The 26,767-nt window shown below is 40.8% G+C and overlaps 1 protein-coding gene across 1 annotated transcript; it reads left to right on the top strand.

Annotated features, from left to right (window-relative positions):
- The first annotated feature begins 5,645 nt into the window (after positions 1-5,645).
- BPNT2 (3'(2'), 5'-bisphosphate nucleotidase 2) lies at positions 5,646-25,881 on the top strand. Its single transcript, XM_079299693.1, has 5 exons — positions 5,646-6,172; positions 17,881-18,040; positions 18,994-19,089; positions 20,879-21,040; positions 22,184-25,881. Exons 1-5 carry the CDS (start codon positions 5,786-5,788, stop codon positions 22,453-22,455), a joined length of 1,077 nt encoding a protein of 358 aa, XP_079155819.1. The 5' UTR covers positions 5,646-5,785; the 3' UTR covers positions 22,456-25,881.
- The last annotated feature ends 886 nt before the right edge of the window (positions 25,882-26,767 follow it).

The following is a 26,767-nucleotide window of genomic DNA, read 5'->3' as shown; positions in this document are numbered from 1 at the left end:
ATCTCTTTATTTTGGACCCCTAAATTTTACTCCATGCTAAGCTAAGTAATTTACTTGATCCAACTGTAGGCTGTACATGACAGCTGTCACAAAATCCCTTAATATTCCTGCAGTTTGATGTCTTCTCCACTGCTTTATTGTCAGCACAGCAGTTTCCTTGCTGTCACCAGCAGATTTTTCTGCTTTCCTTGATTTTTATGACACTCTCTTAGACTGTATTGTATAACTACAGCACAATTCACAAGTCCTGGACACTTCCTAAGATGAAATGCACTGTGGTTTAGAGTCTCCACAGCCTTGGTGTTCAGTTACCAGTGAAATTACTTTTAACTCCCAAGCTGTTTACAATTCAAACAAAAGGATTTCTTTGTACAGTATCCAAACCTGACAAAGTTACAAGCACTTAATCTTTCTGCACAAAGATCAAATATAAAAAAACTCCTTCCTCCTATTTCCTTTGGTTGCAGTCTTCTGCATACCATATAGCTTAGCTCGTATATACAGAGCCTCTTTTTATTTATCACATAAGCTTTTATTGATATTCTAATCTTCACTCTTCTAATCCTCTAAGGGTTCCATACAAATCCAGTCTTTTTCCCTTCTAAACTTCTTAATTTCTTGCTTATTCAGAAGATATTTCTTCATTTGACCCCCTAAAAACTTGGAGATTTTTTTTTCCAGAATAGTTGTTAAGCTTTGTACCCAACTAGCCTACCAACAAATCTGTGACTCAAAATAAAAGCTAAATTCCATTCTTTGACATTTTCCTAAACCAAGTTTGCCTGTACTCATAAGATGGCATAAGGTCCTGAAGGAGCACACTAAAAAATCTGCAGTTAGGTAAGTGCTGATCGTATTTATAAACCCTGTGTCCATTTAAATTTGTTCCAAACATTTCTGTTAACTCTTTTCTATCAGATCAAGCAGAAAGTGCCTGTATCAGAATTCCCCAGACCACTCCACAGGTCCTTTTAGGCTCTCTTCCTACTCCTTGACTCCTGAGCTCACAGCACCTGGCTGCAGCTGCTCTTCTGCAAATCCAGGCTCAGACCATGCTCTTTTCCATAGTCTCACCATAGTCAGCTCTCTTCCCATCACTTTGCATCTGCTTTCACCTTGGATGCCCTCTCCTGGATCAGGCTCTTCCATTTGCCCTTAGGCCTTTTCCTGAATTAAGGCAATGCATTCTATAATCTTGGCATTGCCACAAAACCATAACCAAGCCTGGCACAGAACAGACTTGCTGTAAGCAGCATTCCCTGGAAACAGCTTAGTGCACTGAGAAACTCATGAGAGCAAGTAGGCAGAAGGGCAAAGCAATCTCTGCTGACAATCAGAGGAGCTTTGCTGGGAGAGCATCTCAGTATCCACATTAAACTGACCTGAAACCATCCAGGAAACAGGCTCTGCACAGTTCATACTAGGGGGCCATGTATGCCCCATGACAGCTCTAGCTCTGGCAGTGTGACCTGCTGCAAGCTCCAGGACCTGGATCCTGTCCTAGTGAAAAATACAGATGTCATTCCTACCTGGATTGCAGATTATAGCACCTTCCTACATTTATATTTTACAGCATTACAGATTTGTTAGGGTTGGAAAGGACCTTTGGAGAACGTCTATTCAAATCTTCTCTGCTAAGGCAGAGTCACCTAGATCAGGTAACACAGGCACAAGTCCAAGTGAGTGAATGTCTCCACAAAGGGAGATTCCACAACCTCTCTGGGCAGCCTTTTCCAGTGCTTTGCCACTCCCAGTGTAAAAAAGTCCAGATGTAACTTTGTGTGTTTAAATTTATGGCCATTGCTCCTTGTCCTGTCACTGGGCACACTGGAAAGAATCTGGCACCATCCTCTTGGGATATTTATGCATGTTAATGAGATCCCCTCTCAGTCTTCTCCTTTGTAGACTAAACAGGTCCAGCTCCTGAAGTCTCTTCTCATCTGAGAGATGCTCCAAACCTGCAATCATCTTTGTGGACCTCCTACGTACCCTCTCCAGTAGCTCCTTTCTTTCCTGAACTTTAGAGACCAGAAATGAGCACAAAACTCCATGTGTGGCCTCACTAGGGCCCAGTAGAGAGGGAGGATCACCTCTGTTGACCTGTTGGTCACACTTATTCCAATGCATCCCAGGATATTATTTGTCCTCCTAGTAGCAAGGGCACTGCTGGCTCATGGTCAGCTTGCATTTTCTAAGACTCCCAGTTCTCTGCAGAGCTGCTCTCCAGTAGGTCAGCCCCAGCCTGTCCTAGGGTTATTCCTCCTCAGGAATACACCTGCCCTTGTTAAATTTCACTAGTTTCTCTCTGACCAACTTTCCAGCCAATCAAGATTCTGCTGAATGGCAGCCCAGCCCTCAGGTGTATTTGGAGCCATCCTCTCTCCATGAAAGAAATGGAAGTATCTACAACAAAAGAGAACACTATGGAGAGGAAACCTTGGAGAAAAGCTGGACTATACGTACCTAGGAACCCTTCATTAGGATAAAGAAATTAAAAAAAGAAATAGACTTTAAAACAGAGATATTCACCCACCTTTTTGCTTGTTTTTTTTTTTTTTTGCCTTGTTTGGTCCACCTTCACGCTGCACACATTTTGTAAGATTCTGCTTTTATTTTACATACTAATTTTAATAAAGCCCTTAATAATACCCTCAGGCTTGGTATGTCTTTGCAAAACCCTCACAAGGCTTTCAGCCCTGCATGATCAGATAGGATGTAAGAAAGCTATCTATAACTGCCACTGCTGCTGCAAACAGGACTGGATGACAAAACAAAACAACCAGAAAAGAAGATATGAAAAAAGAGAAATAAGGAAGAGGCTGATTGTATAAACCAAAACCAACTATTCACAGCTGCCCATACACACACACTGTTCCAGTCAAATGCTGTAAGAAAAGGAAAGCTATTCCTCTCTAGGAAAGACCTTGTATGGGCTTCTGCCATAAACTACCTTCCCAGCACTGACAGGGAAATGTAGTGGCTGCAGCTGGTGCTGGCACTTGCACAGCAGGTTCCCCCCAGGTACTTTGGTACCATCTGCCATCTGCTCTCTCTTGGCCTTTCAGAAGCACAGACACAGCAGATTTTTTCATGTGCTGCAGCCCAAACTCAGCTCTGAGCCTGAAGGACTCCCCATCTTTTCCACAGACACACTGCAACTACAGACACAAAACCTGTGCGCTCAGGAAGGCTCCCTAAATGGTTTCCTAAACTGCCAGAGTCACAGAGAAATAACAACCTGCACAGCACTTCTGTGGCTGCTGACAGACCCTGTTAACCTGCCTGCATGGCTGCTGCTGTGGAAGATGTGGGCATTGCCTGCTTTTCCACGAGTCAGCAATGATGCTGGCAAAGCAGCCATGACAAAATGCTGCACTGTAAAGCACTGCTGACAAAACACTGCTAGTCTGGACAAGGTGGGAGCTCACTAGTTTACACATTCTTGCTGTGAGCTCTAAAAAGTCAGACACACCAAGCTCCCTGTGCTCTGGCATGCACCCCATTTTCAAAAGGAACATTTCTGTTAGAAATTGTCTTTGTCCTAATGTAAAGTCCTAATGTAAAGGGGTAAATCTGCTTTTGCTAATAATGAACACTTTTTTTTTTTTTTTTTGTCTCACAAGATTATTTCAATTTATGCATACAGTATGGTCTCTGGAAACTCATCTTACAGGTTGAAGCAATAAAGAAACCTTGCCTAAACTATCTTTATACCATCTGCCAAGAGCACTTTGCAAAGATCTCTGTGGTGTTCTGGCCCAGGTGAATAGCACCCCAGATAAACATGCAGAACCTGATTTAGAGATCTTGGAAAAACAACATGGAAGATGCCAGACTGTAACCTTTAAAAATGATATTGGTAATTACAGAATAAGAATAAGGTTGCTACAGAGAAACAGGCTTACAGCATATTGTCTATTGGTTGTATGATTGCATTCAGTAATGAACAGTCTCTTCTAAAACCTGGCACAGATGGTACATACAGTAGCACAGAAATAAAGAGCCCTCTGTGCACCATCCTCTTCACAGCTTACACTACTGTTAATATTTGTTTAGTTTTGCAGGCATAAAAATGTAAGCACCAAATGATAAATCCAATCATTTTCCCACACCTCTGTATGGTCTTTGCAAACTTCAGTGGGACAAAAAACTTCTTTCCATTAAGAAACCAGTTCAGAAAGTTGCAGCTTTTCTTCCTTCTTTTTCTTCCACCACAGTGAAATTTGAAGTTCCTGTTAACTGAACATACACAAACTGTTACTGATAACATCAGGCAGCACTGCTGTTGGCTATTTTACTCATTACTGACACAAGTCTACTCTAAGATGAACCCTCTGTTGCTGCATAGTTTCTATTCATTAATTATTGTATGAAATGTTGAACTGTGAAATCAATATTAAGGAAAATTAGTAGTGTATTCTTTCAAGCTCCCATTCTGCCAGAGAAGGAACTGCAGAGAAAGAAAAACAAATAATAAAACAAATAATTTCCACCTTAAAAGGAATAGGAAGCTGGAACACATGGATATTCTAGTTTTTGCCTAATAGCACATAAAGTTTAACCTCAGCTTAGTTGGAGTAAAACTCAACTCCTGAATCCCAGCTCCTGAATTCAAATGAAATGCTTTCTCATTCTATGATCCCTTAACTTTCACTCCCTGCACATACACTTGCACTTCAGAGAGGATGCAATCCTGCAGGACACTGGGTATGCAACCATGTAAATGTAGATGTTATTAAAATGGAAATGCAGAGGAGACTATATGGCAACTTCAGTTTGCAAGGCTGGTCTTAATTTTGGTCTTTACAGTTTTCACATTCTTGATTATGTAAGTTTAGCACTTAAAAAAATTAAAGTGCCCAAGAAAACAGTTATAATGCATGATCCCTTGTAATTACTTCTCCCCACAATCACTACCAAAATCTGTTTCTACAACCTGCTATCAACAGACAAGAACATTGCTTGACTGAAAAATATGCAATTAATCAAACAATGCTGAATTAAAAAAATTCCTTTGTAATTTACTAAAAGGAATCAGAAATAAGAACAGAATCAGAATAAGAACAGAAAGACTCTTCCTAGCTCCCACCCCAGATGTCCATCCTGGCTATGACGTTTCACACCCCCCGAAAGCAACTGAGGTGCAAAGAAAAAGTGTAAATTAAGACAGGTAGGCCTTTATCACATAACTTGGCTGAGGACGCAAGTTGGATTTGCTTCATTTTACTGAACGAGAGGAATTCTCCGAGGAACAGGAGGGCAGAGAGTCCCAAACTTCCCGAACCAGTATGATAAAAACAAGAGTTGTTGAACAGTGATGCTCAGCACCGCTAACAATGCGCCTTCACAAATTTAGCGGCAATTTATTCCAACAGCGATTTCCATGGGAAAACTCCTTCCCAACGCGCCGGGCGGGCTCAGGCTCAGGCACCGGCAGCTCCCTGGGCGCCGCCGCTGCGGGCTCCCGGCGCGGAGGAGAACAATCACCCGAGGGCACCGAGCTCGGGAGAAGCAGCGGCGCTGCCCGGAGCGGGAGGATCCCGGCGCGGAGGAGAACAATCACCCGAGGGCACCGAGCTCGGGAGGATCGCGGCGGGGCGCAGAGCCGCGGGCAGCGCGGCGCGCACAGCGGCCCCGCCCCGCCTGACCCGGATACAGACGGCGCTGCCGCCGGCCGCGAGCGTGCAGCCGGCCCGGCGCCGCCGCAGCAGCGGGAGCCGCGCGCCCCGGCCGTGCCATGGCGTTGTGCTGAGCGCCGGCCCCGCCGCCCGCCCGCCCCGCGGCCATGGCCCCCATGGGCATCCGCCTCTCGCCGCTCGGCATGGCCGTGTTCTGCCTGCTGGGGCTGGGCGTCCTCTACCACCTCTACTCCGGCTTCCTGGCCGGCCGCTTCGCCTTCTTCATGCTGAGCGAGCCGGCGGCCGGCGGGCCCGAGACGCCGCACGGCTCTGCGCCCGGCGGCGCCGTGGACCTGCGGGAGCTGCTGGCCGTGTCCGTGCTGGCCGCCGTCAGGGGCGGCGAGGAGGTGAAGCGGGTCCGCGAGGGGAACGTCCTCAACGCCAAGGCCAAGGGCAAGACGCGGGAGGGGGCCGAGGAGCAGCTGACCAGCGGCGACCTCCTGTCCAACCGCAGGATGTTCTACCTGCTGAAGGGCGCCTTCCCCGCCGTGCAGGTGCGTGCCGGGCTCGCTCCGTGGGGCGGGGGCTGCGGCAGGCCCGGCGCCGGGACCCCTCTGTGGAGCCCCGGTGTGCAGCCCCCGCGGCTCCCCGGTCCGTGACCGCCGGCGGGAAGCGCTGCCCTCCCTCCCTGGCGCTTTCCCTTCCCCGCCCGCTGGATCTGTGGCAGTGCCACCTCACACTCCTTGGCGCTTTCCCTTCCCCTGTCGCTGGATCTGTGGCATTGCCACCTCACACGCTCCTTGGCGCTTTCCCTTCCCCTTTCGCTGGATCTGTGGCAGTGCCACCTCACACGCTCCTTGCCGTGTTGGGCTGCAGGGGAAGGAGTTGGAGCGTGTTGCAAGCGAGGTGAAACAGTGTGAAACACTGCGGGCCTGGAGGGGTGGAAGGAAGCGCCGGGTCTCGCCGTTGTGGATCACGAGCTCTGTGTACATCGCAAATTCTGCCTACGGTTCAGATGCAGAAATTAGGAATGCTGTTGTTTTGGTAGTTATCCTTCCTGCCAGTTGTTTTCCCTGCCGTCACTTATGAGGAGAGCCAGGAGCTGCGACTGGGGATTCGAGGGTTAGGAGCACAGCGCTGCAATAGCCGGGTGTTTAGCGCTTGTGGCTGTGGGACAGCAGATAAGCACAGCTGTGTCAATACTGTGGATCGCTGCCTACCTGAGAAACATGAGTTTGCTTTGCTTTCGGAGGTGTACACCCCTTCCTGCTCTCCTCCACTTCTGAAATCTAGGTCTGTTTCTTAAGGTCGCACCCTAACCTTTGAACTATACTCTGAGGATTTTGGGGGTTTGTTGGCATTCTTTCTGCTTACATTCAGTTAATGGGAACTTCTGTCTTTTGATGTTAAATTCCTGAGCTTTTCACGGCCGTTTGAAATGGAGAGAAAGCTCTAAATTTGGATCTTACAGGTAGTGATCACACATGCTTCTGCTGGATGGGTTGAGAGATAAAGTAGCTAGGTCTGTTTTTTGGTTATTGAGTTACTATTCAGTTTTCAGTAACTGTTTTGAAAGTTCCACAGAAAAATGTATAGTTTTTTGTTTTATTGGCTTTTTTGGTTTTTTTGTTTTGTTTTGTTTTGGTGGGATTTTTAAGTGTTGTGAAGAAATTATTGAATATGAAATCTATAGGAAACAACAAATTTTTCAATGTTTGAAATAAACTTGAGATGTGACTAACCTTCCTCTACAGAAAGGTAATTCAGGTTCTGTTTTGAAGATTTCCTTCATTGTCAGTGACAAGGTATCTTCACAGGCTCAGTGTTAAAGGAAGAAGAGATATTGTCCCCTGTTCTCTTGCATTATTCAGTGCCCTCAGAGATCTTAGCTTTACAGCTTAGCTGGCTTGAAACCTCTCTGCTTTCTCCCCTTTCACAGATGGAGGGACTTCATTCATCTAGATGTAAGAGTTGCCTGTGCTTCTAGGGGTTTCTAGGCTGGGGATTCTGTCTGGGCTTGAAGAACACAGTGAACTGTGTATTGCCTGCACTGTGGTCACATGTAAACTCTGCCCTGGGCCTTGGATTCTCAGCAGTGACAGTCTGACTTGTGTCTTTCTGGCAGAGGGTGTTAACTTTGAACCTCTACTTTTAAAAAACTTTGGTACTCCCTTTTATTGTTTTTCTCACAGGTGATGTGTGCTGCTAGTCTTTAAGAATAGATGTTATTTTTGAAAGAGCAGATGTTCTCAAAGGCAGTATAAAACTGAAAATGTGTGCATAGGTGTGTGGAACTGGAAAATACCAGGCATATGTCTTTTCTTTTTCCACACTCCTCCTCAGATTGAGCTTGAACATTAAGGATGTCTAGCATGAGTGTACTTGATAAGTTTTTCAGGTGATCTGGACTTATTCAGTCTGACAGATCAGCTGTGGGATGTTAAGTATTCTGAGAACATGATGGGGATAATAGCAGCTTACCTCATGGGGTGTTTAAAAATTTTTCACTAAGCTGTATGTACACTGATAAGGCATTTTGTCTCTTAAAGTCTGTAATGAAGATGTATTCATAAACATTTTCCCAAACTAAAATAAAAGCTTTCTTTTACTACTATATATCTGCTATATGTGCTTCTCAGGTGTGAAGGCAAGCTGTCATCTCAATCTACTAATTCTTGAAGTTAACTTCAGAGCAACCTGTCTAAAACTGCAGCTCTTTCACAGAACAGACTTGCTGAGTTTTGGTGTGAATATAAGGATTATGGAGGATTTTCTGAGGCAGTATAAAATTGCATCATGTAAGAAATATCTTACTTTATATCTGTAGTCTTATCTCCCTGTACAGAGTGACACTCCAGAATAAAAGACGCTGCTGAATAAACCTCTCTCCTTGCCAGAGAAGATGGTGCTAATAAAAGCTGTCAAACAAAACCTGCAAGAATCCAAGAGTAGGCTTATACAAAATGCTGATTTTCTCACATCTTGAAGTTCTTGAGCTTAACACGAGTACCTCAGTATTTAAACTGTTGCCAAATGCTGCAGCCAGAAAGATGAGCCAGCACAAAAGCTAGGTGCTAAAATATGCCTGTAAAACAAAGGAAATGGAGTTGTTCACTCTGGACAAGAGAAGGCTCCTGCAAGATGTTACAACAGCCTTTTAGTATCTAAAGGGGGCTTAGGAGAGCTGGAGAGGAGCTTTGGACAAGGGCATGTGTTGACAGGACAAGGGGGAATGGCTTTCAACTGAAAGAGTGCGGGTTTAGATTGGACATTATGGCAAAATTCTTTACTGTGGGAGTGATGAGGCACTAGACCAGGTTGTCCAGAGAAGTTTTGGATGAGCACTCCCTGAAAGTGTTCAAGGTCAGGCAGGATAAGGCCTTGAGCAACCTGGTGTCCCAACCCATGGCAGAGGGATTGGAGTGAGATCTGGAAGGTACCTTACAGCCCGAACTATTGTATTACTCTGTGATTCTCTAAGAATAACTGTGGCTTTACAATGTTTCAAAATAACCAAGGTGTAAAGTAATTTGTCTGAAATAAACTTAACTCGGTGAGCAGCATTGGATTCCCTGTTATGTGCTGCTGGACATAAAACGGGAAAGCATGCAAACAGTCTTTCTGAAACAGATCTGAGTCTCTTAAGGTGTGGTTATTAGGAGAAGATAGAAGAGTTAGCCTTCTCACTTGCAGAAGCTGAAATAAATCTGGAAAAAGTCTTATAATATATGAGTTGGGGTTTGTAAAAAAAAGCCCTGAGGGGGAAAAAAAAATCCCACAGAAAGTGTTGGCCTTTGTTCTCTTGAATAAAGGTATTGTCTCTACAGAGGAAGAGGAACTCCACTGCTGACATCACCTGCTCTGTTTGATACAAATAGATGCGTTTGTATCAGTTCAGACTTCTCAAGGCTGTGTTAGGTAAGACTGAAGAGGTGCAGCTCAACTGTGTTTTATCACTGTGTAGATTTAGTTTAGATTTAGTGGTGGTGTTTTTATATCCCTCAGAAATAGGCCTAACAAAGATAAGGGTTAAAGGGGCAAGTCACTTACTATTACTATTACCTAATGTTGTCTGATTGCACTCAACATCCAGCAGTAAATATTTGCATGTGTATTCCATGAAGCATCTTTGTAAGTTGATTTGAAAATATACTTTGTGCCAAAACCTATACATTGCTTTCTCTTGGTGAAATTCTCAACTGGAGTTACAGGCTTGAAGTGTTTCCACTCCTGCATTACACTATGTTGTCCTCATTTATTTGGCATGCTAAGAACAAGTTAGACCTCTGATCCAACTGTAATCATCCCCTCAGCTGCTTTCATTTTTTATTTTGTTTATTTTTTTCTGAGTTACTTCTTTCTTGGTTGATTCTCCCTGAAGCCTTATTGTTCTTGTGCTGTCACAGTGGTGGTGTGATAAGGACTGGGGTGGGAATTAGGTGAGAAGATTAAGGAGATGCTTGACCCAGCCATGCTGCTGTGGTGGGAGTGGAATGGAGAGGCATTCTTTCCAAATTCAGTGACAGGCTAGCCAGAAATGCTGATATGTTCTGCTCAGAAGAGCTTCTGTGAAGAAAGGTTCTCATGATACCAGGGTTTCAGCAGCATTACCTGCTGAAAGATCCCTCTCAGCACCATGCTTTAGGGTCTTGCTCTTTTAATGTGGCCTGTCCAGGAATTGATGTCAGGATCTGGATAATTGATTGTACCCCGAGTGAAAATTTAAAATAAAAGTTATTTTAAAGGAAGGTTATTTAGGAATATCCTGGTTCATTCCCCACTACAGCCCATCTCCAGCACATCTGAAGGAGCAGCTCTACTTGATCACAAAGGCAGGGATGTTCCTTAAACTTTCACTTTGACCAGATTAAGTCTTGTCCTCTGACTGAAAAGCCAGTTTTAAAGTGACCCTCACAATTCTGCTATTTCTCTGCTGTACTGTCCTAGAGTTATTTTCACAGCATGCAGGCTTCAGTGTTTAATGGTCAGATTGTATTCTGCCCTGCATTCTCATTTTTAGCTGTTTTATCTCGTTTTTGTTTATATTTACAGCACCTGTATCTCTTGTTTTCTAGTGTAAATACTGAATGGAGTTTCATCTTGTTTGCTCCCTTTTTTTATATTGTGACTGTGGTGGAAATCAAGTCTTCTGTCCCAGTCTTTCTCTTTGAGCATCTTTTCAAGTCTTGCCACCGTTCTGAATCCAAATGTTTTTATGTCTCTTTCCCAGTTAAGGCTGATGATAAATAGTGCATTTCTAGCTTATGCATGATGATGCAGGAATCAGCACTTCACATGAAACTTTAAATGTCACTTTTACTTTGATTTTCTTCCAAATTAATCTGACTTTTGAAGATTAATGACCCAAAGCATTCCTTTTTTATCAGGCTCTCTGAAGTACTGTCTAGGTTTAAACTCACTGTTTACAGGCTTCTGATCACAGTGCCAACTACCATACCTAAAAAACTGGAATTTTCTCTGAGATGGGAAGCTCTGCAGCTGATAGTGATTCTGTGTGAAAGATAGATCTGTTAAAGATCTATATATGTTTAAAAAAGAAAAGAGTGAGTAGGCTCAGTAATTTGGGTTTTCATGTTGTGAGAGTAGCCTCCTCAGGTCTTAGGGCTTTTAATAAAATTAATATTCTTCTGACCCAGATGATCTTTGTAACTGCCAGTGGGTTCCTAAGTAAAACAAGAAGTGTGAGTGTTAATCTGAAATCTCAGTAATAGGTGTTGTCTGGAGATGCATCTCCTAACATGGGTTCCAAATTATGCCAGATGACTTATGCCAACTCTCTCTGCATAAAAATGAAATTAAAGACAGTAACTTTATGCTAATGAGTTCTGTTATTATCTTTTCAGATGCAATTACAAGTAGTTCAATTGGCTTGTTTGTGCACTGTGGGTGCTTAATCTATCATCTGAGCATCTGCAGAGTTGAATTTCTTAGTGTGACCAGTCACAAACAATGAACTTTTTTGGGTATTGTCTATTTTATTGGTAGATTTCTAATTTGTACTTATTTGGATGTTTTCTTAAAATGAGGTGTTACAACTCTTTCTCTTTGCTAGACTTGGGTCTGTATAGAACTGTGATGGAGAATTTTGCTATCTACTGAAATCACTTGTGTGAGCTAATGAGCAAGTGGCTTTATTTTCCTGGTCTAAAATTCTAGTTGCTTCTGCAGATTACCAGGGGAAACAGTGAATCCTGTGATCCCTGTTGATTCCCTCAATTCCACTTTCATTGTTTTCATCAACCTCTATTCATTGTAAGCTTGTAGAAGCAGAGTTGTCATTGGATGTGTCTTTAACATTTATTTACTCTGTTTCAGTGTGCTTCCTGCTGACTTAATAGCCAAGGCACCTAATAAGTTTTGATAAGCACTAATTTGAGCTTCTTGACATTTAGGCTCCTCCAGATTCTTCTTTGTATATTCTATCCTCTTGTTCCTGCATTGATTTCTTGTTGCTAAAATAAACAAAGGTGTAGTTGATGGTAGAGGAAAACTTCTGCCTGCCTTGACTTAGGTGCCTTGAAAAAGGCATGTGTCCTTCTTCAGTGTTGTGGTATAATTATAGAAATACTTGTTTTCTGATCAAATGAATGGCAACATGAGACCAGTGGGTTTTAAACCTCTTACTATTTTATACATTTGTATGATTTTATACCTTACACATTTATATACAAATACGCTTTGTAATTTTAAACTTAATTAAAAATTAGGACTTTAAACGTATGGTTTCTAAACTTAACTACTTAATTGCATTATTTTAGAAGTTAAGTAACCGTAGATTTCAAGAAGTAGCTGTCATTCATAGAGAAAACTGCTGTTTGCCACCCCCAGATTCAAAAGTTGGGAGGGATCATGACTGGTCCTGGATGCAGGTGAGCTAAGTCTTGGTGTGATCTTGTTGAGAATGCACAGCCCCTCCCTTATAAGAGATTCTGGAGCCTTGTTTTTTACCAGGGTAGGTTAGATATTTTTCTCAGATACTGGAAATAATGGTGCTTTGAGTGCTTTTTGCTCTCCTAGAGAGTGTTCTCCTGTTGAGCATATTTTTATGTCCTGACTTGTCAAGTGGGTGTTTACATTCAGAGGTTTTGGCATCTGATTCCTTCACACGATTTGTGTATGTACAGATGCTGTGAGAAGCTGAGACAGCTTTCATCTCTGATACATTTGAGGAGAAAAACAGGGAAGCAGAGCCAATAGAGGTAAAGCAGTCTGTCTTGTAGTGCAGTGAATATAGGGTTGCTCTTTGGTGCAGTGCAGCAGCAGTGGTTGAAGGGGGCTCTAGATGGGAGAAATCCCAAAAACTGCTGGTTGCACCACTCTCCTCTGAGTAGGGATATGTCTGAAGCGCAGCCAAATAAGAGCAAATCATTTACAGTCCCATGCAGCTACCTCATAGGCCAGTATACCTTCCAAGGTGTGTAGTTGTGGGTATCATGGAGTCATAAAATGACTTGTATTGGCAGGGACCTTAGAGAATCATCTTGTTCCTGCTGCCCTGTTGTGGGCAGGAATACCCACTAGACCAAATTGCTTAAAGCCCCATCCAATCTGGTCTTTGAGGGGTGAAGCATCCTCAGTTTCTCTAGGCAACATGTGCCTCACCACCATCACAGTAAAATGTTTCTTCCTAAAATGTAAGCCAAACCTCTCCTGATTTAGCTTAAAACTATTTTCCCTGGTCATATCCCTATCTGCCCATGTAAAAAGTTATTCTCCCTCTTTTTTATAAGCACCGTTTAAGCACTGGAAGGCTGCCTTAAGGTCTGCCAAGTCTTTCTCTGGTATGCTGCTCTCTGTGAGTTCCCCCAGTCTGTACTCAGGCCTGGGATTACCTCAAACCAGGTGCAGCATCTTGCACTTGGACTTGTTGAACTTCATGAGGTTCTTGTGAGCCAACTTCTCAAATTTGTCCAGGTGTCTCAGGATGGTATCCCTTCCTTCTGCTGTGTCAAATGCACTGCTTGGCTTCATGTCATCTGCAAGCTTGCAGATGTAAAAGAACACCAGTTCCAAAATGGAGACTTGAGGGAGACCATCACTGTGGTCCATCCATCCTGTGTCACATCGCTGTGTCCATCCATCTAATTCCTTATCCACTGAATAATCTTTAAATCAATTTCTCTCCAATTTGGAGGTAATGTTGTCATGTGGGATCCTGTCAAAGGCCTTACAGAAGGTAGGTGACACCAGTTGGTCTTGGCACCCTTGTCAACTGTTGCAGTCACTCCATCCAGAAGGACACCCGACTGGACAGACATGAACTCTTAGTGGTTGCTCTAGACCTTAGTACAGAGGGTGTATGTAATTGTAAAGTATCTTCCACCATCCACATAGGATACCTCTCAGTCACTCAGAAAGAAGATGCTAAAATCACTGTTGGTTTATTGTTTGCAACTATTTGCATTTACTTTTGTCCCTCCACTTCTTTCTTCCATCTCATATCAGGTGGATACAGGTGGGAGAGTTGAGTCTTGGGCATGCATGATGCTTGCACCACATAATCACTAGTGAGGTGGCTGTGTGGATAATGCAGCATCAGAGCACCAACAAAACAGACAAACACACACCTATTCATGTTTTATAAATGTTCTCCTCTGCATACTCTAGGCTTGCAGGCCTCCAGGCTTTTCATTTCCCTGGTCAAATCAATAGACTTATCCATTGAGTCATTGAATCATGGAATAATTTGGGTTGGAAGAGATCTTTAAAGGCCATGTAGCCCAACCTCCTTGCAATGAGCTGAGACATATTCAACTTAATCAGGTTGCTCAGAGCCCTATCCAACCTAACCTGGAACACCTGAGGGACAGGGCATCTACTACCTCTCTGGGCAACGTGTTCCAGTCTTTGTTTTTAAAAGGTAATAGCTGAAATACTCTTATGTTCATATTCTGACTGGTAAATGTTAACTATTCTTGTTGCCTGTACTCTGGCTGGGGGGATTGTTTTGTTTTGTTGGGGGAGGGTTTCTGGTGAGTTGTTTTGGTTTTTTTTCAGAGTAGCTTAATTGGTATTTTTATAATACAAATGTGATAGTATTTGTGTTGCTCTTGTTTTACTTTCTAATGAAAGAGCACTAAGACTTGGATTTCAGAGGACATAATTTTCCAGTGGGCTTATTGATGCTCTCAGGAATGAAGGGCTGGGCTACCCCGTATTTTACAAGATACTGGATTATTTGCATATTAAAATATAAAATTAATATTGAGCTGGTGAAGTGCTAAGGGGGAAAGAGAGGGAGTACTAAATTAAAAAAAATCACATGCCACCAAACAAGCTCTTTCTAAGAAAGGCATTGCATTTTCACGTCTGGTTTGAAGGTTTGAACAAAAGGTTCTTTGGGGGGGCAGGACTTTTGCATATATTTTTTCACTTTACCTTACCTTCAGTGGGTGAATTCAAAGGCTAAACTACAGTTAGGTTTCACTCTTTCAGACCAGGAAAAGTCCTGAAGGTTGTGCACCATGCCTGTGGCAGCTAGCTAGTGTTCAAGTAGGTTTTTTGGGTGACAAACTGCCACAAAGACAGCATGGAGTGCTGGTGGGGACTAAACCAGCACAGGACAAGAGCCACTGAGAGGTTCCCTGTAGTCTTTGGGTGGTCAGTACTGTTGGCTGTTCAGAGCACTGCATTTATCCAGACAGGTTTGTGGTACACTGGAGCTCTTCCTGTGTTCCTGAGCAGATCTGTGTTCCAATCACCAGTGAGCCGTACAGGAGTGCTCTCTGTGCAGGGCTTTCCAAAGGCTGGAAACACCTGGGTGTTTTTTTAAGGCACACCTCCCAAAAGGTATGCCTGGACTGATCCTGGTGTTGGACCTCTGCTGCTGGCTCCCATGAGCAGCATCCCTCATTTGTTATGGAATTCCTGCACCTTACAGGCTGGTTTTGGGGAAGCTGCGTACGGGTGAGATGCAGCCAGATTGCCTTGTTTATGAAATAATGGTTTTGCTTTTTTTTACTTTTAAACAGTATTCCATGCACTGATTTACATATGTTTTATTAAACCACTGTGTTTGATGCAGTTCTTTGTGAGGAGGGCTTTTGATTCAAGCGTAGCTGGGGAAGATTGCTAAAATGTACTTAACCTTCATGTCAGTGCTCAGTTTCCAGAACTTCCCCAGATGGGCTTGTACACCTTGCAGCTGTTAGGCAATTAACCCCAGAGCATCTTGCTGAAATATCTAGTGCCTGAAATATTTGGCCTTGTGGTTGTCTTTCTACCATAGCTGCTCCTAGTTTATGAGTGAGGATTTGGGACTGCAGTGAACTACATATCCATATCGCTTGAGAAAAAGTTTGAAGTGGAAGGTTGTGGCCTCTGGAGGCTGCCAGCCAATGAGAATGGCAAATAGGAACATGGAATTAACACAGAAGCATGTTTGCCAGGAATATTCTCCTTCATTAACAAAAAAAAAAAAAGAAAACAGGAGGAGTAATAGAAGTTTTAAGGATTGATGAGTCCCTCTCAGGCAAGTATTCAGCCAAAGCTACAGAGTAAGTGATCATATGAATGGAAGAACAAGTGACCCACTTGGGGTATTGTTTTTGTTTGATTTGTTTTGTTTTTTGTTTCACTTTCTCCAGATGTCTGTGCAACTTTACCACTCTTTCCTTGCTGTTTTTTGGGTTTTTTTTTTTCCTAGTGGAATAATCATGTCTGTTGGGAGAGACTCCTCACAAGCATTATAAATGTTGCAGTGTCATGGCCACTGCTACAAAATCTGAGCTAGTAGGTGGTGATTCTCTGAAAACAGTACCTTTCAGATAGTTGCAGGCTTTACATTCTAGTGTACTGTAACAACAGGTTTAGCAAGATATTCTTCCTTTTGAGCATTGGTTCCAACCCTTTAACTTTCTGTAGGCCCCTTTCTTCTGTTGAGGAAATGCTTTTTTTATGGTGGTATGTCATGTGCTGTAGTGGAACCTAGACTGCCCAGGGGCTATGTTGAGACTGCCAAATCTGTGGAACTATTCATCTTGACTTTGCAGGACTGTTTTCCCTAGGGGAAAATGCAATCATCAGGTTTATTATATAGTGACAGGTGTTTAATTTGTAAATGTCACAGCAACTTCAAGAGCTCTGTGTTTGGCATATGATGCTTCAAATACTGGTTTTACATGAGAAGACAGCTATGATATATGGCTGAAGGTGCTGCAGTTCTGCTTCCTTTTTCTTTTCAAATTCTCTGGAGAAAATGGCCCTTAACTCTTGGCTAATACCCTGTTACAGTTGTGTGTGTGATGCTTTTTCTTGTCATGATATGAATTATGTAAAATTCCTGCTCATATAAGCTCTGTCACATTCAAATGTAGTCTGATAGTTCCTTCATTTTCATTGTCTTTCCATGTCACTCGCCTACAACTTTTGGGACAACTGTGTCTCTGGTCATCTAAAAACATTGTGCTACTGCAGTCATAAGGAATTTGTGTTGGGTTTTGCAGAATATTACTCCATTCAACAGATTGGTGCTGTGTGCTCCACTACCTGGCCAAACTCTGCTTGATGTACAGGAATGCCCTCTGGTGTGGAGTAAAGTTCATTAAGCTGGGCAGCAGGTGGCAATAGGTTTAAATGTGACTTTTGACTGCTGTTAGTAAATGTTCTTCATGGGCCATCTTAGACCTTACCCCAGCCTACCCTACAAATGGGTATGGGATGTTGTTTGTTTGTGGAATAAATTCATCTGAATTCATCTAATAGTTAAATTCAATGGAGCTGCTTAAATTTCTAGTTGTGACTCAATGCCTGCAGCAGGAATATATATACTAAGATTTCTTCTTGTCCAAGTCATGCACAGTCTGCACAATATCTGGTGATAATGTATCTCTGCATTTCCATGTGCTTCTACTGGCCTTATAAATTGAATTTTAGACCCCCTGCTGTCTATGTACTGTATGATTCTCCAGAGTCAAATGTTCTGCCTGTAGTACTTGAAGCAACTGCATTTAAATACTGATTTTGAAAAATGGGACTCATACTGTGGGAGTGTTCAGTAAGGAGAGCTGCAGCCAAAGCAACAGTGTCAGCTGTGGTGTGGTTCTCAGTAAAATTCTGAATTGTGGTTTTACATTGCTTGTCACATGACCGTAATAGCCTGTGAGTTGCTGAAAAAATGACTAATTCCTGCATTTGAGGTGAAGGAGGAAAGAGAAAATGTGAGCAAAGTTGTAATGTTCCCAAGTGCCACAGTTACTGTATCCCATATGTTAATGCAAGGACTTCTTTTGTTTCACCACAGATAAATTCTGAGGAACGTGTTGATACAACTGATCAGGAGACAGTGTCCTGGGATCACAGTATTCCTGAAGACATAAAGCAAAAAATACAGCCTAAAGAGGTGCCAGCAGAAAGTGTCACTGTCTGGATCGATCCTTTAGATGCTACACAAGAATATACAGGTAGCTGATTCTTGTTGACAAATTGTGTGTTTAATTTTGATGTTTACCTTCTATACTGTAGACAAGATAGTATTTAAAAGGACATATCTTGTTAAAATGTCTTAGTTAAAGCTAATGTGATTTAATTGAACAAATTGCATAATGAAATCTCTGTAGTTCTCAAATTACAGCATTTACTTTTATATATTCCAACTCTGAAATTACTTTGCTATCCTTTCAACTAAGTAATTGCTATAATAAATGGTAACTGTCAATTATGGATTGTACTGGAATTACACATCTCTTTATTTCAGTCATTACTGCGGCAACTCTAAGTATCATAGATTCTTGGCTTTGTTTATTTAAAGGGAATACTAAGTAAATATCCTATTTAACCTGATATAAGAAAATTTTTGTTGTCATATTTTATAAAAAGCATGCATAATTCAGTCTTCCCCTTTTCCAAAGATTTTAGGATGTTCATAAGCAGTTCAAGGCAATCCAATTAAAATCCTTGCTAATAAGTACTAAGGCACAGCTAGAAAAATGGGATTATTTTTTGGTGATTTTGTGACTATGTAATTGATACAATTATCCTTTCCCAGTGGATGTTCTTGGTTTTTGAATTACCATTTTTGAACCAATAGAGGATAGGAGCTAAGGCCGAGAAGGGAAAATAGAGGGGCACAGATTTCCAGAAAATACATGTTGCATAAGACAAAGCTGTTAGCATTAGATCTGGTAGGAGTATAGGTCATATCTAGTGAACAGGAAAAATTGCTGGAAAGCTGAAAAGTCTTCAAAGTCTTTTGACATCTGAAAGGTTATTAGAAGATACATCAAAGTTACATAGCTGCAAGAGGCAGAATGTAAACTAGTCTTTAGAGAGTAATCTGAATAATCTCCTGTCTGTTTTCCTTTAGTGTTCTTGGCATCTGATTGTAAACTTGCTCCCTTTCTTGTTTTGCCCACAGAGGATCTTCGACAGTATGTCACGACAATGGTTTGTGTGGCTGTAAATGGTAAACCAGTCATAGGTGTGATACACAAGCCCTTCTCATCATACACAGGTACCTTCATCCCTTCACCTATTTCCATCATAGTCAGTCATAGTATTAGTTAAAATTTGATGTTTGAGAGAACATCTGTAGCTATAAGTGAGAAGATATACCTTCTACAGCAGCAAAAGGGCACTGCAGCAGACCACACAATCAGAGCTGTAGATGTGTTCTGTGCTATAAAACTAAACTTGTTTAAAATAAAAATGATGCATTTAGAACAAGCTAACTGAAAATATTTTCACCTAAATACTGACCAGTTTCATGTGTGCTTTTAGTCCTTAGCAAAAAAGAGTACTTTGCTCATTTAGCAGAATAACTTGGGTCTGTGGTAATGTACCCAGGAGTTGCTGTTTATTTGGTGTGAGTAAAAAAAGATTGAATAAAGACCCTAATGGCAACTGTTTGTGTGTAACAGGCAAGACTGTCTAGCATAGCCTTATTGATTATCTGACATTCTTTTAATGCCACAGCTGTGAAGTAATTAATGCTTTAGTATTAATGATGTATCAGTGAGCGTTGCTGCAAGTTTGGCAATTTGTATGCATTTCTGAAAGCTTCAGAGTCATTTAAGTATTCATGTCTCACTGTGTATTTAAAACAGGAATTTCTGTTTACATTTTCCCTTAGGCAATACTGACCTCTAGAGTTCTGAAGTTTTGCAGTACCTCTGGCATGAAAAACTATGTGAATGAATGCATTTGTATTTGTTGTCCTTTTTTGGCCCACTGAACACTTAACATTTTGTTCTAAATATTTTGCTGTCTATAAATATGAATTTAATTACCAGTCACTTAAGTATGTGCTGCATTCCAATATGCTTCAAGAATCTTGGAGATTTTGGAATGTACTTTTTTTGGTGTCAATACCTACTTGAAGAAATGGGGTTTTAGCGTTGTAATATGGAGAATTTATCTCCTTTGATAACAGTGAAGTGTGCAATGTTCAGACATGGAATCAGATGAGATGCAATGAATTCTGTCATTCTGTGTGAAAAGTATTCATTTTCTAAGTTGGAAATACTGCTATGTTTTGAGTCAGATTGTTCCTAATACTACCACGCAAACACAAAGCAATAAAGGGCAGTCAGCATTGTTATTGCACACAGCTCAGTCTGTTGCCAAACAATCTGGCTCTCTACTGAGATGAAATTGCTGGGTAGTTTACTAAGTAAATGTCAGATTAATGGTTAGGGGATGCCACCTACCAAGCTTGGCTTTGAACTTCATGATGAAACAGGTGGGAAGTTGTGAATTATAAATTGAGTTCTATGAAACATAACATCAAATATTTTTCTTTGTAGCACTGTCCTCCTGAGCTGTTTCCTTCTTCAGCATTACTATCCTTCTGAACAAAATGACTCCATAGCAGTTTTGTTATCTACTTTAAAGGGTAATGGGGCTTTTTGTTCTTACATAAAAACATTGTCTGAGGAAATAATGGATGTTTTTCTGACTAGAAGTCATCCTTTTAAATTTGGTGGCTTTCTAATTGCAAATTCTAAATATTAACTACTTGGGATTTTCCTCTTATTCTGTTTTTTTGGAAGAATCACACAAGAGCAATCAGGCTTGGTATAATGCCACATCCACCAATATGTGTGTGGCCTCTTTCTCTTCCCTTGTGTGCATATGTGGGTCTGCACCCCATCCTTGTCAGCCCTACCTTTCTCTTTTACAGTAGTGAGAGATATTAAGTCAGAGGTATCAATTACATATGGTTAAATAAGCGCCCTTTTATCCTCACCCTTAACAGAGATTGTCTTTTGTAAATCTTAGCAGAATTTTTATTTCTCTTGTAGCTTGGGCAATGGTGGATGGTGGGTCAAATGTAAAAGCTCGTTCCTCCTACAATGAGAAGACTCCAAGGATTATTGTGTCCCGCTCCCATGCAGGAAAAGTTAAGCAGGTTGCACGGCAGACATTTGGAAATAAAACTGTGATAATCCCCGCTGGTGGAGCAGGTTTGGTTCTTTAAGCATCCTATCCATTGTATTGCTTCTGAATGTTTTAATGATGTAGCTGTTACTAGAGAGAAGGATGTACTGTGGTGTCTTCTCTTTTTCCTCTTTCCTTTTGATCTTCACATCACTGTAAGCAAACCTTTGAGAGTAGAGACACAGTTTTTCCTGTATTTGGGAACCTACATGTGAACTTGGTTCAGACTTCAGACTGTTCACAAATCAGTATGTTACTGAATCTGAGCCTGGGCCAGCAATGTTGTTGTGGTCCTTTGATTGGAACACACTGATGTGTGTTCATGGAAGGCACTGATGCCTCAGTGGGAGAATAAGGATTGTGTGACCACAGGCACAATCATGGAAGAGAATCTGTTTGTTGTTAGTTAGCTGTTAGTATGGCTGATTTAAAAAAAAGTTAAGAAAAAGTCCATTAAGGTTTGATATTGCTTATTGCATTTATGTCAAAAGAGAAAATTAATATCACTGAAGTCCATTTTTATCTGCCTCATACTCAATTTAAAGAAGTTTTAGAATACTTTTTACTTATGTGATGTCCTTGTGCATCTGTTACTTACAGCATATAAATGGGAGGCACCAGTGTGAGCAAGAACAGTTTTAAAGTCTCAGAAAAGCCATGCAAAAATTTTTTTTACAGAAATGTATCTTTTTGTGTCTTTAATGTGAAAAGCCAGAGCTCCCTTACAGATTGTTTAGTCAAGAAGGTCTTGCATTGCTTCTTTATAATGACTCTAAATGACAGAGGGCTTGATCCAGGGCTTGATTCTGTTTAAGAAGATGAACAAATGAACAGATTAATGAAACAAGAATATTGGTGGAAGAGCTGAAAAAATTCCATAAAAGAATGAATGCTTTTTTGAGCAATTACTTTGTACTGCATAATGAATAATAAAGCGGAATGCCCTGGGATGATTTGCTTTATTAAAGAGTGGTGTATACATCTTCTTGCTTTTGTAATAAAAAGGTAGGGAAAGATAGATTTGATCATGATACAGGGATTGAGAAATGAATGAGTAAACATAAGAGCAGAACTGTATTTGAGTTTCTGGTCATGTTCTTTTAATGTATTTCAACAGGAAGGATGGGTTTAATTTTTTAATTTTTTTTACCTCTGCTCATGTCTTGTAGGTTATAAAGTGTTGGCCCTCCTTGATGTGCCTGAAAAGAATCAAGAAGAAGCTGATGTGTACATCCATGTCACCTACATTAAGAAGTGGGACATATGTGCTGGAAATGCAGTGTTGAGAGCATTGGGTGGCCATATGACTACCCTGACTGGTGAAGAAATTAGTTACACTGGCTCAGATGGCAATGAAGGAGGACTTATAGCCAGTATCAACATGAACCATAAAGCACTAATAGAAAAACTTCCAGACCTGGAAAAAGCATCACACAAATAAGTATGACTGGTGGAGAAGTACAAGGTGTGCTTTTGTAGCCTCCAGATGCTCTGTCTGAAGAAGCAGGTGTGAAGACCTGCTGGAAAAGATGCACAGTAAAGCAAAGCAGTTTGGTGTGGGTTTGGGGACTATATCTTGCATTGGGTTTTGTCAGTGGTGGTATTTAAAAAGAATAAAATAATAATAGTAATTGCAAGTAGGAGGGGGACCGATGGTCTCACACATCAGTTTCCATGTTTTAGTTTTTTCAGACTGTTTTCATGCAGTTCTTATACTCAAGGTGCATTTATCATATATATATATATTGGTGAACATAGGTCAACTAAAGAAAAATCCAATTTTTTTTTTTTTAAATAACTACGTATTTCTCACAGGAATTTCCTGAAACCTTTTACATCTTACTATAGTTTTAGCAATTCCATAATAAATTAGGTAGGAAAAAAAAGCTTGATTTGTATAGGCATCAGTTTATCAGGAATCATGACCTCGTATTTTGTATCCCCTGAATGGAAAGCACAAGAAGGTTGATTCAAATCTATATGCAGCAACAGTATCTTTGACAGTGTGGCACTCTCTGCTTTTTAAGAGAAAAAAAGAAATGTTCTGTACTATTTTGATTTCTTTCCTGAAGATGTAAACCAGTTTTAGTTCAGGTGGGTTGTGAATTTCAGTGTTTTATTAATCAGTGTAATTATTTCCTTATACCTTTTTAAAAGAAGGCAGTGTTTCCTTGTGTAGTTTTTAGCAGTTAGTTCTTGTCCTTGATTTCTGCAAAGAGTGTTGAAGATGCATGCTAGATTTTTCTCTAATGTAGGGCTTGTTCATCATGTGGTATTTGTGCCTATAGAAGCAGCCTCTTCCTTCACTACCTGTATTTTGTTTGCTTGGGTTTTCTTTCCATTGGACAGAGTCATAGGGAATGAGTTTAACAGAAATAGCAGGTTGACTGGTTATTTTCATTTCCAACACAAGGTATAAACCAGCACTTTTTCTACAACTCCAGGAACAGAGTCTTTTTAGCTTCCAGCATGCTGTTTTCTGCAGAAAGCTCTTCAGCCATTCCAAACAGCTTGTGCTTATTTGGTTTGTGGTACTTTAGAGAGAGGAGAGACCATTTGAACTTGAATCTGCTTAAGCAAGTTTGAAGAACATGTGGCACTTGAAGTACAGCAGGGTCTGCAAAACCCTTCTGAAAAATGTTCTTTGCAATCCAATACATACAGAACGTGGGTCCTTTGATGTCAAATGATAATTTGTTGTACCTCTTAAATATGTTGACTTCTGTCTCCAAACATGTCTGCATTGTAGTTCTGTTTGTCTCCCTGAAAGATTTCAGAAAGTTAAAATGTATGTGTTATTTGAATTATCAGAAAATAAGCTGCCCATCTCTCCTCAAGAATGCTAAAATTCTTGGTTAATATAGATGGTTTCTGTTGAAAGTTTGTTCAGTCTAGACTTAGACTGCTTGATCCAAACCCTTAGTTCTTTAATTTTAACTTCTTTCATATTGTTAATGAGAACTGCTGTTCTGATTAAAAAGAGGTTTTTCTCCTTAGGTCAGTAGTGGAGAATGTTTAGATGCTGCTTTCAACTTCTAACTGAAGTTCACATTTCTAAAAGACATCCCAGATGTTCCATAACTACAGATACAGACTTTTATTTCTTAAACTTACTGGCAAAGGAGACTGAAGCTTAGTCCTACAAGCTTTGTGGTACAGGTATTTTTTTTAATTTTTTTTTTGGAGAATTTCTTTTCCAACACACACTAATGCTGCTGCTCTTTGAAAATAACTTTTACATATGTAGATAATGCACAAATCAATTTTACTTTTGTTTCTTAAATTTAAGAAACTGCTATATGCTATGACAAATAAGTGACCATGCCCTTTTAAAAAAGGATCTGAACTATTTCAAGAAGTTGTTGAGCTTCCAAACTTCAGTGAAGAATGAAAAAAAACATATTTATCAAGATTTTAACATTTTATAAAAAGATTGCAGCTTTTTAAGGCTGATTTAAATGTCTTAAAGCCTGATTTAATAAAAAAAGCTGTTTATATGTTTATTTGTTAAAGAACATGGATTAAAATTTAAATATGAGAAATAGCCATAGTTAGCCTAGTATAAAAATCTGATGATGTCACAGAGATCGAATGCACAATATTTAAGTAGGCAATTAAGATAGAATCTGTGACAAATTGGGGCTTTAGAATCAGCTTGAAATCCTATGTAAACATGAAAATGGGACTGCTTTTGTTTTGAGGAAAGCTTCTTTCTCTTCCTTGTGTAAGCTGTGATCAGACTTCCTGTATGGGAAATGAATAATGTTATATAATGTACAAGGGCTTACTTGTATCTTAGTTGATGACATAGACTAGTGAGCAAAAGTATTTGCCTAAGTTATTTTTTCTTAGGAAAACAAGGTACCTTAAGAGAGGTCCTCCTTTCCTTCCTCCCACGTGCTGGCTAAAATGCCTAGCCTTCCATTAGGAAGACTTGTGCTTGTTTAGACACATTAATATCCTAATTCCTTTGTTGCAATGGATCCCAGTGTTCAGTACCTTTCACAGGGAACCATTACTGGCATAATCTCACTCCTGGTGAAACTGAGGAAAAGGTGAGAGTGTGGTGCCCATTAATTACTTGTAGTAGATCCTGAGCTCGTAGAGCTTTCCCACAGTTGAGGGCTGAGTAGTGCTTGTGGTCTCTCAGTGTAATTTAAAGAGTAGCTGCTTTGGTGTGAGAATAGGTGAGCACCTGGTGAATATCAGTTTCAGAGGTCATTTTGCAATAATTGCAGCTCTTATGCAGACCAGCAAGTATTCACAAGTGCTTGCTTAGTGCACACATCCCAGTGCACTTTCTTTGTGTAGTGTCAACACTCTGTGTCACTTGTTTGGCTGTGTTTACACTCCATCCTGAAATGTTCTGCTCAAATTCTGGCTTAAATATTTGTTTGGTCCCATCAGTGTGGATGTGACTTAATCTATGGGCAGAGGGTATAAAATCTTGCCATACCCACATCTCTCTGCTGGGCTACAATAGTGTTCTTTACATCCTAGCCTTTGCACGAGGCTGTCACACACTATTTTTAGGGATGTTACTTGAAACAATTGCATGTTGGAGGTGGGTCCTACAAAAGTATGTATTTTTAAAAACTCTAGCAAAAATCATAGTAGCATTCTAGCTCCAAAGAAGGGAAGTAAGAGAATGTATTATTTTAGCATTGGTTTTCCAATGGTGGATATTTCAAGTGGCTATGATTAAGGTGGTTGCAAGTGAAGTTATTCTAAAGCTGTATGTATTTTCTCTTTTTCTTTCTTCTAAAGAGAGTGTATGATAGTATAGATAATGCCTGGTACTGTACCAAGAGTTCTAGCTTTCATTCCTTGGATGAATGTTTTCTAAATAAATGGACACAGAAATAAATGGGTTGAATATTGTATTTAACTGGTTTTGAGATTAACCTGTTTGCCAGACTTTTACAGATGGATTTAAGATCTGTTTGTTCTGATCTGTAGAGCACATAATGATAATGAAAATACTTAGCAGATATGGCATACTGGGATAGTGAATTAACCATGTAGGTGAAGCTGCAAAGTCATGCAGTGATATTGTTCCAGAGATTTACTTCATGGTTGTTACAGGGGACAGATTTTCTAATTGGCTTCAGTGTAAGAAAAGTTTTGAATTTTTTTTTATTTTTTTAAAATGGGCAATGGCTAAACATCAGAAATGGGAGGGGAGTCAGTACTGGGGTTCATCTCTGCTTTTTTTGCTTATAAATAAGTGTATTCCAGTATCTTTGTAGCATCCTGTTATCTGTTTGGGTTGTACAACAGTAGTGCAATATTGTATACTCTTGATTTAAAACAAGGACTTTCCCAAGAGCTGTGTAGTGAGAAGTGACCAGGTATCATTCTGGGCCTCTTCTGTGTTGTGCCAGGAGGGAATTCACTGTCTCCTGGATGTCATTCCACTTGCAGTTTCTCTCACAAAAAAACCTGCTTTTCTAGGCTACTGTCTCCCCAGTTATGCCCAACCTCTTGGTAGATCTGTCTTCTGCAGTAAACTAAAGCAGTGGAAAGAAGAAGATGGCTGTGTTGAAGAAGTTGCAACAGAGGGCAATTATTTTTGTTTCTTTATTTTAAATTGCATTGATTGTTTCATGTCTCTTTCAGGGGTTAGATAATGATACAGATAGAAATCAATGGGCCACAAATAAATGCCTGTAGGATTTCAAGCCCAAGCAGCAAGAGAGTAGGAAGGACTGTCTAGCCAAGGCAAACTTGAATGAATGGGTTTCAGTCAGGGC

The sequence above is a fragment of the Erithacus rubecula genome, assembly GCF_903797595.1.
Source record: "Erithacus rubecula genome assembly, chromosome: 3".
Classification (NCBI taxonomy): Eukaryota; Metazoa; Chordata; class Aves; order Passeriformes; family Muscicapidae; genus Erithacus; species Erithacus rubecula.
This window is presented reverse-complemented; position numbering and strand designations above follow the sequence as displayed.

What these genes read in the sequence shown, in the direction of transcription:
- BPNT2 (XM_079299693.1), top strand. Translation starts at nt 5,786, where the DNA reads ATGGCCCCCATGGGCATCCGCCTCTCGCCGCTCGGCATGGCCGTGTTC. An exon ending in GCGCCTTCCCCGCCGTGCAG is followed by an intron (nt 6,173 to 17,880) that starts GTGCGTGCCGGG and finishes GTTTCACCACAG; the next exon opens with ATAAATTCTGAGGAACGTGT. An exon ending in AATCCCCGCTGGTGGAGCAG is followed by an intron (nt 21,041 to 22,183) that starts GTTTGGTTCTTT and finishes CATGTCTTGTAG; the next exon opens with GTTATAAAGTGTTGGCCCTC.